This window comes from Garra rufa, chromosome 6, assembly GCF_049309525.1.
Source record: "Garra rufa chromosome 6, GarRuf1.0, whole genome shotgun sequence".
Classification (NCBI taxonomy): Eukaryota; Metazoa; Chordata; class Actinopteri; order Cypriniformes; family Cyprinidae; genus Garra; species Garra rufa.
The window spans coordinates 15,641,279-15,653,447 of NC_133366.1; the positions used below are offsets into that span (position 1 = coordinate 15,641,279).

A 12,169-nucleotide genomic window follows, 5' to 3' on the forward strand; every position below is an offset into this window, starting at 1 on the left:
TGTAGACATCTTGATATAAAAGATGTACATAATGATTTTTTTGTTTAATCAAACAGCAGGAAGGTTTATTTGCAAAATTTGCCATAATTAGCCCAACATATACCCCTCCCCCCAGACTCTAAAAATACAAAAGTGACTAAACAAATCACATTGTGACATTTATTTTATAAATAGAACTACAAATGGCAAAGTTATTGGTCATAATTAAAATTCCACATTTTGCAGTTAATCGTCAGTCAACACAGATTATAAAACAATCAAATATAAGACTTATCTGCTGGCAAAAATGAAAATAATAATAACAATAGGGAAAAAGGTGCATTTGCAATATCCAAAAATGGCAGATAATTTGCAAACAATTTTTTAGTATTCATTTAAGACTTATGCAGAAGCATGTACACTCTTAAAAACAAAGGTGCTTCACGATGCCAAAGAACCTTTTTTGTTGAAATGGTTCCATAAAGAACCTTTCTGTTTCACAAAAGGAAAGAAGTTTCTTCAGATTATAAAAAGGTAAAAAAGTGATGGTTCTTTGAAGAAGCTTTGACTCAATGGTTCTTTGTGGAACCAAAACTGGTTCTTCTATGGCATCACTGTGAAGAATGTTTTAAAGCACCTTTATTTAAGAGTTTTAAGAACACCTTCTCATATTTCGTTGTCCCATTCAATTAATGATTTTTGCTTATTTAGATAAAAGAAACTCTTTCTAAAGATGTCTTCTTCAATGCTTGAACAATTATAACATGGTTTAGTTAAGTTAAAACCCTTGGCCATTTTTCTTATGATGAAAATGTAAGCATAGTAACATGAAATGTTATTTCACCGAGTACTAAGCTATAAACAACATCAGCCATTAAATAAGCTAACTAATATTACTTTAGACTATAAAATAAGGCTTTTTAATAAAATGGATCACAGTCTGTCATCATTTTGAACATTTCCTGTCTTTAGAAATACTACCATTTCAAATGCATGTTATTAACACTCTTATTAGTTTAAAATGTTCTAGAAAAAAAACATTTAGCAACAAACTGGCACATAGCAAATTTCCAACAACATCAAGATCAAACAATCTTACGTGTAACCCACAATTAATTGGCAATAAACAAAACACCACAAAGATTGTAATGTTTTATCAAACTGATGATGTGAGTCTGGGATTATGGCACAACCAACTCAACCTGAATTTCCCCTTTCCATTTCCATTTCCACTGTAACTGCTACACTGAACCTCTATGGCGCCAGTTTATTTCAAACATCCCCCAAGTTTATTTCACTAATTATTTGCTCAAGATTTTTGAAAGAGGAGATTCCTCCAAACAATGACACAAGAGGTCGGCACTAAGAGGTCTTATTCTAGGCACAGAACTAGTTGAGAGGTTTTTTCTCTTGGTCCTTTTTCCTTGTGTTCCTGCAGAGGTGGCATTTGTTGTGGAAGGGAAATTAAGGGAACAGGAATCTCTATGAGGTTTGGCACTGTACACCTCCAGATGGGTAAAAGTCCTCCTCCTCGATGTAGTGGTAATGACGGCGTTCATGGGTCAGATCACAGTCTTCGAGGTCAGCGTATATATAGAGGTCATCATCCATGCCGTCAGGCTCAATATTTGCCCGTTTTTCAGGTAAGTACCTTTCTAACTCCTTGAGTTTGTTTAATGGGAGGAAGTTCTCTTCTGGGAAGACAACCTTAAGAAGAAAATTAGCGCAATTAGTCTATCTAAATTATTATTGTAAGCGTAATATGCATTTGCTCTGAAATGTATTAAAATGTTATACTGTTTATTAAGTTTTCATTTTGTGTATTTAGTTTTAGTTATTTCAGTACACCATCTTTAAAAGAAAATGAGAAATGTTGCCTAGGCAACTAAGAGCTCAAGTAATGAATATTTGGAATGGTTTTAATTTTAAAGTCCCGCTGCAGTCACTAATGTTATCGCTTAAAACTCATCTTTGATTATCAAAATGACATTTTAATGTTTGCTTTTTTCTTGTGAAAATGTGTTAATGCCTTAAAATGGCCTGAACGTAACATATGGACATACACTGCAGTTCAAAAGTTTGGGATCAGTAAGATTTTTAATGTTTTTTAAATAAGTCTCTTATGCTCATCAAAGTTCCATTTATTTGAGGGGGAATAAACAGGGAAAAACTAATATATAATGAAATATAATTGCAATTTAAAATAACAGTTTTCTATTGTAATATATTTTAAAATATAATTTATTTTTGCGATACAAAGCTAAATGTTCATCAGCCATTTCTCCAGGTCTTGAAACAAGATGCTCCAGAACTCATTCTAATATTCTTTTCTGCTCATCAAGGCTTCGTTTATGATTAAAAATACTGAAAAAAAACCCAGTAATATTCTGAAATATGTTTGCAATTTTAAAAAAGTGGTTTTCTGTTTTAATATACTTCAAAATAGAATTTATTCCTGGGATGCAAAGCTGAATTTTCAGCATCGTTACTCCAGTCTTCAGTGTCACATGATGCTTTAGAAATTATGCTAATATGCTGATTTATTATCAATGTTGAAAACAATTGTGATGCTTAATATTTTTTTGGAACCTGTGATAATTTATTCAGGATTCTTTGATGAAGAAAAGGTTAAAAAGAACATTTAATTAAAATAGTAAAGACTTGCATTGTTAGAAAAGATTTCTATCACTTTTTTATTAATTTAACACATCCTTGCTAAATAAAGATATTAATTTCTTTCAAAGAAAGAAAGAAAGAAAGAAAACATTTACTGACCCCGAATTTTAAACTGTAGTGTATATTGTATAAAAGATTTTAATAAACCTATTTTAAAATATAAACACTATTTCAAACAAATACTTAAAAAAATCACAGGTTCCAAAAATATTAAATATTTCTAACAATGATAATAAATCAGCATCTTAGGATGATTTCTAAAGGATGATGTGACACTGAAGACAGAAGTAATGATGCTGAAAATTCAGCTCTGCATCACAGGAATAAATTCTATTTTAAAGTATATTAAAATAGAAAACCACTATTTTAAATTGCAATAATATTAAACAATATTACAGTTTTTTCTATATTTTTAATCAAATAAACGCAGCCTTGATGAGCAGAAAAGACTTCTATAAAGTCTTTAACATTTTGAATAGGATGATCCCAAACTTTGTATACGCATATTAATAAAATTTAGTTACAACTGAAGCACCTTCTGTTTCTGTTTTAAAAATGTTTGTGGGTCTGTGAATTATTAATATTATTATCATTACATTTTCCTATTCAATAATTAGTACTTACATTGAAAAGGATGATGAGTTTTCCTTTCTCAAACGGCCGACGGTGCAAAGGCATTCCCTCATTCAGAACACATTTCTTATCCCCAGGTCTGATCAACTCCCCTATTAATTTAACAAAGACAGACAATACATTTGCATTACACATCTATATTTTATGTAAAACATTAAGATTCATTTAACTAGCCAAGCTTCTAACTGGTAGATTTTACTCTTTAAATGGCTCAGAAGTAAACTGAGAAAAATATCAGAATTAGCTCCGAAATCAGGTAGGCCAAGTTGAGCACAGCCCACAAGAAGTGATATTACACACATTCCTGGATGTCTGGTGATGTATAAGATCAACAAGGCACTAGGGATGCCTATTAGGAACACTGGAAAAGGCAATAGCAACAATGACCATAAGGTGTGCCATCTGCCAAGGTTGCGTAATATCACTCCTGCCATTTTTCACCAGCCAGGTCATTATTAAGAGTGGATATGCTTACAGGTTCATGACAGAAACTTCCATCAGGCTGTACGCATAGTACTGATGTTATAGAAACTTGCATTTTATGCTTGAATATGTATGTAGCATGGTTCACCTGGATGGGATGTGATGAGTAGAGTTCTGTTGTCCAGTGTCTTAATAGGTTTTTGGAATCCACATAATGACTCTACCAACTGTAGCTCCATGTTCATGATGAGGTCCTCTCCTTGTCTAAGAGAAATTGTAAGTATATTGATCATAATGTTTCTTACATAATATCTATATATTCTATCCTCCTCATTTTTCCTGTAAAAGGAGGGGCAGCCTTTTGTACATTTAAAATGTCTGTCTTACAGTCTCATCCGCATTCAGCTATTTTTAGCTGTACAAAACAGCTCAGTTTGCTGCATGATATTGCAAACTGGTGTGTCTTATGGCGCTTTTCCACTACACAGTACCAGCTCGCCTCAGCTCGCCTCGGCTCGACTCGACTCGGCTCTTTTTGGTTTTCCACTGTGTAAAAGTTGTACCTGTACCGGCTTCCAGGTACTTTTTTTCGTACCACCTCCGGCGAGGTTCCAAGCGAGCTGAGGCGATACAAAAATGTGACGTGAAAACACAGCAGACTGCTGACTGGTCAGAGAGAATCGTCACTATTCACTGCGTCATCATTGCACGCGCCAGCAATAGTATCCAGAATAACCCCGCCATTTTTAAAAAGTTTGGCCAGAGATTGCGTGACATATCCAATCCATTACATATTATGGCAACTCGGAAGAATACGCCGTGGTCAAACGAGGAGGTGCAGACAGCGGGTGTGTGTCGCGTAGAAGATTACATCACGGCAGTTTCCTGCAGCGTCGCTATGACAACCAGGTACTATTGTGGAGGTACAGGTACAACTTTTACACAGTGGAAAACCAAACAGAGCCGAGTCGAGCCGAGTCAAGCTGGTACTGTGTAGTGGAAAAGCGCCATTACAATATTATTTAAATATATTACCTGAATTATGATCACAATGGATTGAAAAATAAGATGTATATGTTCTGTTTCCCAATTGGCTTGTCTAAATAAACAAGTACTGTAACTGGCTGCTCCATATACAGAAAACAGAGGAAGTGTGACATCAATCCTGAAATAAATGAACCTGTGCTGCCATCTCCAGGACACTATCGCCAATTACATCCCTCTGAAAATAACAGCTCTGCATCTTGGAAAAACAAAGCCTAAATTTGATGATCAGGAGTTAAAAAACAATATAAAAAAACACAATAAAAATTTAATGTACATGTATTTTCACAACTTTTTTACATATTATGCATATCGTAACGTAACGTAAGTGATGGAATGTCAAAAGTTTGTCAATAAGTATGATCATAATTTAACAAAATCTGTGAAGTAGTTGACAAACTAGTTTAAAATATTTAATGTAATGTCACATAAAAAAGAAATATTTTTTTTTCCCCCCATTTCATAAAATAATTTTCTGTTGCTTTTTAGATGTAGTAAAACACCCACTGACGTGAACTTTCTGTCACTGGCCATAATTTTAACCTTTAAATCAGGATTATGCATAAAATACTATCTTCAGAATCATTCATACAAGTGAATTTGGCTGAAAAACAGAGTTATATCCTGTCTCAGAGAAAGAAACAAAACATGTCTTTGTGGCAGTTTTCCTGATGGTTAAGGGATAATACGAGACTTCTTCATCTTACGAATGGTTTTTGAAAGCAAAAAAGCTACTATCTATTTTTTTTACCTGGTGAAAACCGTGTGTGCTCTCTGATCTAAGACGATGATGATGTCTCCAGGTTCAAGGCCAGGCTCCTGGTCACCCTCCCCATGGAACACTATTTTCTGTCCATCTTTCATACCTGCAATAACACATAATCAAGCATTAACAAAAGTAATAGGTTGCAGAGAACTTTTAGACTGCACAGTGCCTATTTATTACTTTCTAACCTTTATCTATGTGCACCTCAAGAATCTTCTTTTGTCGTAGTATCTTGCGACCAGCGCATGTTTTGCAGCGGTCGCGGTGACCAAGCCGCTGACCTTGACCCTGACATCCGGCACAGACTGTTGATATTTGCTGCACCATGCCAGGCGCTAAGTGATGTAATCTGACTTGGACACCCACACCGTGACACAGAGGACACACTTCTATCACTCCTTTACGGCCCCCACGACCTGTAGTAAAAACATTCAGTAAAATAAAAATAAATTACTTTTCAGTAAAAAAATCGAATTATTGAATTTGAAATACTAGTAGAAAACAAAAAGACAAGACAATACATCAGCAATTGCTTAAAAATACATTACTGTTTAAAAGTTTGGGATAAAGTTTTAGGTACTTGTGTAAAAATGCTGTAAAATGTCAAATAATGTCATAAATAGATTTTCATGATCAATTAACTTCTGATAATTAAATTAAATTAACATTTGGTGTGACCATCCATTTAAAGCATTTCTTTGCGCTAGGCTTCTTGCGCATAGTTCTTCTGGTAGCTTTGCAGGTAGGTTTCTTAAAGGAGTAGTTCACTTTCAGAACAAAAATGTACAGATAATGTACTCACCCCCTTGTCATCCAAGATGTTCATGTCTTTCTTTCTTCAGTCGTAAAGAAATTATGTTTTTGGAGGAAAACATTTAAGGATTTCTCTCCATATAATGGACTTCTATGGTGCCCCCGAGTTTGAACTTTCAAAATGCAGTTTAAATGCAGCTTCAAATGGCTCTAAATGATCCCAGCCGAGGAAGAAGGGTCTCATCTAGCGAAACGATCGGTTATTTTCTAAAAACATTTACAATTTATATACTTTTTATTCTCTACACAGAGTACACACAGAGCTAGACGAGATGAGCATTTGAGGTTAAAAAGTATATAAATTGTAATTTTTTTTTAGAAAATAACCGTTTTGCTAGATAAGACCCTTCTTTCCTCGGCTGTGATCGTTTAGAGCCATTTGAAGCTGCATTTTGGAAGTTCAAACTCTGGGGCACCATAGAAGTCCATTATATGGAGAGAAATCCTGAAATGCTTTCCTCAAAAAACAAAATTTCCTTACGACTGAAGAAATAAAGATATGAACATCTTGGATGACAAGGGGGTGAGTACATTATCTGTAAATTTTGGAGATGGTGCCACAGTTCTTTTGGATTTAGTCCAAAGATTTAGTCTGTCTCAGTTTGTTCTGTCTCTTCATATGTTTCCAGACAGACTGGATGATGATGAGATCAAATCTGTGTTTGGAGCACTGGCTGTTGTTAATGGCAAAATGAATGTTTGGAAATGTAAACTAATATTTCCTACACTGACACACTACAGCAAAAAACAGAAACAACTGACTTAAACCATTTTAGCTGGTGAAAACACTAGTGTTCTAATAATTTTGGCCACCACTGTATAGTCTAATACAAATATATATGTATTTATTTATACAAATAAATCTCAAATAAGTCAATTATTACCTTCACACTTGTCACAGATTACATTCTTCTGGACAGCAAGTTTCCTTGTGGCTCCATTATAAAGGTCATCCAAAGACACGTTCAACTGATGCACCACGTTCTTTCCTGTGTTCAACAAACATGAAATAGCACTATAAGATCTGTAATAATTTGTGACTTATTCTAAGTACAATGGATGCATTTTAGCCTTTTAGAACATTTGATCTCCTCAAAAAGTGTAAAATAATGTTTCAAATATAAATATCTTGGATTAAAAATGTTATTAACATGTACATGTTTTACTAAAAAAAAGATTCTGTACTATTTTAGATTACTAAACATGTTAACTGAAAATGGTCTAATTCCATTCAAAAACAAGGTGCTGTTTGAAACATTCACTAATCTTCCAGAAACAATGCGGATTGTCTGGTTTTGCACAAACTGTGAAATAGCCAAGATACGGAATAAGAAAGAAATGTACTTACCTCTCCTCTCCCTGTGCATGTGTCCCCCTCCTCCAAAGAACATGTCAAAAATGTCCATTGGGGACCCAAAACTTGGCCCTCCATTTCCTCCCTCTTTAATCGCCTTCTCACCTCCTCTGTCATACACTTCTCTCTTCTTGGCATCTGACAAAACCTCATATGCTTGGGAGATCTGTTTGAACTGGAAATACAGAATAGTTAAGTGGACATACACTACTTTGAGACCGCCCAGATGATCTCTGAACTGCTATACAGTCCAACCTTAAGTCGCTGGGGTATATTTGTAGCAATAGCCAAAAATACATTGTATGGGTCCAAATTATTATTCAAAAATCATTAGGAAATTAAGTAAAGATCATGTTCCGTGAAGATTTTTTGTAAAATTCCTATTGTAAACCTATCAAAATGTAATTTTTGATTAGTAAAATGCATTGTTAAGAACTTAATTTGGACAACTTTAAAGGTGATTTTCTCAGTATTTTGATTTTTTTGCACCCTTAGATTCCATATTTTCAAATAGATGTATCTCAGCCAAATATTGTCATATCCTAACAAACCATACATCTACAGAAAGCTTATTTATTGAGCTTTCATATGATCTATATATCTCAGTTTTGTAAAATTTTACCTTATGACTAGTTTTGTGGTCCAGGGTCACATTTATTCAGACATCTTACACATTTCTCCCATTATCATTTATTCACTAACGTATAGTTTAGAAAATGGTAATAAAATATGACAAGAACTCAAGAGTTAAACTGTCAGAACAAATTCATCTTGATAATGTCAGATAACATTGACAGAATGGTATGTAACAAAACATGGTCTTGTCAAAGTGTCAAATCAAATATTTGGTCTCAAATTTCGCCGGTAGTCCACTGAATTTTCTGAATTTTGGGGTATAATATGTCATGGTTTACTTTATTTTACTACCCTCACTTACATAAATGAACTATAGTAACCTGCACCCACAAGTAAAAAAACAAAAACAAAAAAACATTTTATCTGGTGTCTGAACAATTTTTGGGTTGACTGTATATTTCCAAATGATAAAATCACACAAATATAAGGTAAATATTAGGGAATTAAAACGTATTGCTAGTCATAAGATAATATATTAGATAACGTATAAACATGTGACAGTCTTACCCTTTCCCCCTCGGTTGGATTTTTATCTGGGTGGTATTTCAATGCCAGTTTGCGATAAGCCTTCTTCAGCTCTTCGGGGCTTGCATTAGGCTTTACACCCAGCATATCATAAAAACCAGTCTCTTTCACCATAGCTGTTGCTCCCAGAACAGGTTAACCTAGTCAGAAGAAACATTTCAAAAATACACTAAAACTTGACAGTTGGATAATTATTTCAGTAGTATTAACCGTGTTAGAATTAATCTAAAGCTTGCCCATATTTTCACTCTCATAACATTAATACCATAAGTAGAAATCAATTAAAATTACATTAAAATCGCAATTACATTCACACAGATTCAACTTGACGAATCGCTTTGTTAGGTTAATAGATTTAAAGTGCTGATTTAAAAACCACGCGAAATTAAATGTTAAGCAATACTCTGTTACAAAAAGCAAACATTTGAGAGAAAAACAAGTCAAAAAGAAAAGAAAGCAAAGACCACAATCACGTGATTCATGCCATAGTATTTTATTTTAATAAATCGTCGAGTACCGTGAAATATGGTGAAATCCCTTCTCGTCTTATGACTCCGTGTACCAACCAAGAGACTTCCAGAATCTTCCAGCAGCGCTCTACATCTTCTTCTCGTGGAGCATTGTTGAACTTTGATAGCAGTGCGACCTATTTCTGCCACCTACTGTACGAAGTGACGTATGACAGGTAATGACGAGCAGCTGTTTCATTAACATTTCATCAGTATTTTAATAACTCTCCCAGAGCGACGATTCTCTTTAGTCTGTATTATTTATATACGTTATAGCTTAATATATATAAATATTTATATACGTTACGCTTAGTTCACAAATTAAGGTATATAATCATAAATGACACGCAACGTAAAATCAATAAATTATTATAGTTTTCTATAGTAGTGTATCTTAAAAATCATTTAGCTATCTCTCAACATTATGCCATCAAACGCAGCTACCACACTTACATCTTAGCAAAAGGATCAGCCGCCCGAACAGGGACTTGAACCCTGGACCCTCAGATTAAAAGTCTGATGCTCTACCGACTGAGCTATCCGGGCTTCGAACATTCACGTTGTTACAGCGACATCTATTTCCTCGTTATTTAGTTGCACCAAATTCGTCAACTTAGGTGTTTGAGGAAATGACCAAGCAACATCGATTAGGAGCTCTTAAATCTTACAGAAATGCAATATTTTATGTTTTTAATAACGTGGCAATAAGGAATATTCCTAAAAAGGGCGCGAAAACCAAAGGCTTTAATCCGAATAACTGGTTTTCAAAAGACGTACAATTTGAAAATATATACTACAGTATTAATTCGAATACTATTCGGCGAGAAGTTTTCGGCAGGCTCCATAGCTCAGGGGTTAGAGCACTGGTCTTGTAAACCAGGGGTCGCGAGTTCAAATCTCGCTGGGGCCTCATTAACATTTTGTACTTACGATTCTACTTGGAAAATGTTTAACATTCATCACAGTTACGAATAGAAAAAGGTTACACCAGCATTATATTTACGAATTTACTATAGTTATTTGCATTATAGATAGCCTACCGCCAATGCTTATGAAATCTAATTTCAGGCAATGTCTGTAATCACTGAATTGTGCTGTTTATTTATCATTTATCATTTATCAATTTAAGAGTTCAAAAAGAACCTTCTGACGAAACATCCTTCTGTAGCGCAAAACCCCCGAAAATGTTTTATATCGATTTGAATGATAGATGGCGCTAAAGTCGACCTACAAGGGTCTTGAACCAAATCAGTGTCAGAGTTATGGTTGTACATCTCTATTTAGCACAGCAATTGTTAGATGCAAAATGTTTAATTAAGATTTAAATACTTCCCTCTTGTATTTAAAAATGTGAACATGTTCTCAACAAATATATTACAATAATAATTACGTAACAATAATTATGTTACATTGTAGTATAGATTGTATATAGTACTACCAAAAGTTTTTGAACGTTTTTTAAAGAAGTCTCTTCTGCTCACCAAGCCTGCATTTATTTGATCCAAAGTATAGCAAAAACAGTCAAATTTTTAAATATTTTTACTATTAAAAAAAAAACTGTTTTCTATTTGAATATATTTTAAAATGTAATTTTTTTTCCTGTGATCAAAGCAAAATTTTCAACATCATTACTCCAGTCTTCAGTGTCACGTGATTTTTCAGAAATCATTCTAATATGCTTATTTGCTGTTCAAGAAACATTTGAGCACATTTTTTTCAGGACTCTTTGATGAATAGAAAGATCCAAAGATCAGCATTTATCTGAAATAAGCTTTTTTAACATACATTATATATAAAAGCTTGAATAGTATAATTTTTTTGGGGAAAATAAATTACAGAAATCAGTACTTTTATTTATTTACATTGATCAAAAGTGATGATAAAGACATTTATAATGTTACAAAGGATATATTTCAAATAAATGCTGTTCTTCTGAACTTTCTATTCATCAAAGAAACCTGAAAAAAAATCTACTTAGCTGTTTTCAACATAATAATAATAATAATAATAATAATAATAATAATAATAAATGTTTTTGAGCAGCAAATCTGAATATCGAATATCATACTGAATATTATGTGACTGGAGTTTTAAAATATATTCAAATATAAAAGTAAAAGTACTGTTTTTGCTGTACTTTGGATCAAATAATTGCAGGCTTGGGGAGCAGAAGAGACTTAAAAAATATTAAAAATCAATAATTAATAAATATTAAAAATATTAAAAATGATATATATATATCAGTCAAGCCCAAAATTATTCATACCCCTGGCAAATTCCGACTTAAAGTTACTTTTCTTCAACCAGCAAGTTTTTTTTTTTTGACCGCAAATGACACAGGCTTCTCACAAAAGATAATAAGACGATGTACAAGAGGCATCATTGTGGAAAAAAGTATTACTCATCTTTTGTTTACATTTGAACAAAAAGTGGCATGTCCAAAATTATTCATACCCTTCTCAATAATCAATAGAAAAGCCTTTAAAAACCTTTTTACAAAATAAAACACTGAAACAAAAATCTTACTGTTCAAAATCTTTTGACTGGTATAGGTCAAAAGTGTACATCTACATAGATTGTAATATTATAGTAGGTAATGCATTGTTTGTGTTTCATACCACAAATCAAAGTTTTGATGACTTGGATTTAGTATTTATTCTCAGGCTTTAAAACATTAATTGGGCAACAAAATACTCTACTTGTATTTATTAATAACAAATTAGATACAAAAGATATTTACCATTAGTAGTTTCACTGATTTACGTGACTCTGGCCTGACTTAAGCATTTATTTCTTTTAGTAACTTGTCTG

The 12,169-nt window shown here is 33.4% G+C and overlaps 2 protein-coding genes and 2 non-coding genes across 4 annotated transcripts in view; 1 reads left to right on the plus strand and 3 right to left on the minus strand.

Moving 5' to 3' along the window:
* Window positions 1–12,169, minus strand: part of adisspa (adipose secreted signaling protein a) — a 111,052-nt gene that overhangs the window by 42,642 nt on the left and 56,241 nt on the right. The window lies entirely within an intron of this gene.
* dnaja1 (DnaJ heat shock protein family (Hsp40) member A1) lies at window positions 146–9,462 on the minus strand. Its single transcript, XM_073841953.1, has 9 exons — window positions 9,367–9,462; window positions 8,832–8,989; window positions 7,683–7,863; window positions 7,219–7,323; window positions 5,710–5,937; window positions 5,507–5,621; window positions 3,860–3,975; window positions 3,280–3,380; window positions 146–1,686 (listed from the first exon to the last, which is right to left on the minus strand). The coding sequence occupies exons 2-9, from the start codon at window positions 8,961–8,963 to the stop codon at window positions 1,462–1,464; spliced, it is 1,203 nt and encodes a 400-aa protein (XP_073698054.1). The 5' UTR covers window positions 8,964–8,989; window positions 9,367–9,462; the 3' UTR covers window positions 146–1,461.
* Window positions 9,832–9,904, minus strand: trnak-uuu (transfer RNA lysine (anticodon UUU)). Its single transcript has one exon. It is a non-coding gene; the product is annotated as a tRNA-Lys (tRNA).
* trnat-ugu (transfer RNA threonine (anticodon UGU)) lies at window positions 10,196–10,268 on the plus strand. Its single transcript has one exon. It is a non-coding gene; the product is annotated as a tRNA-Thr (tRNA).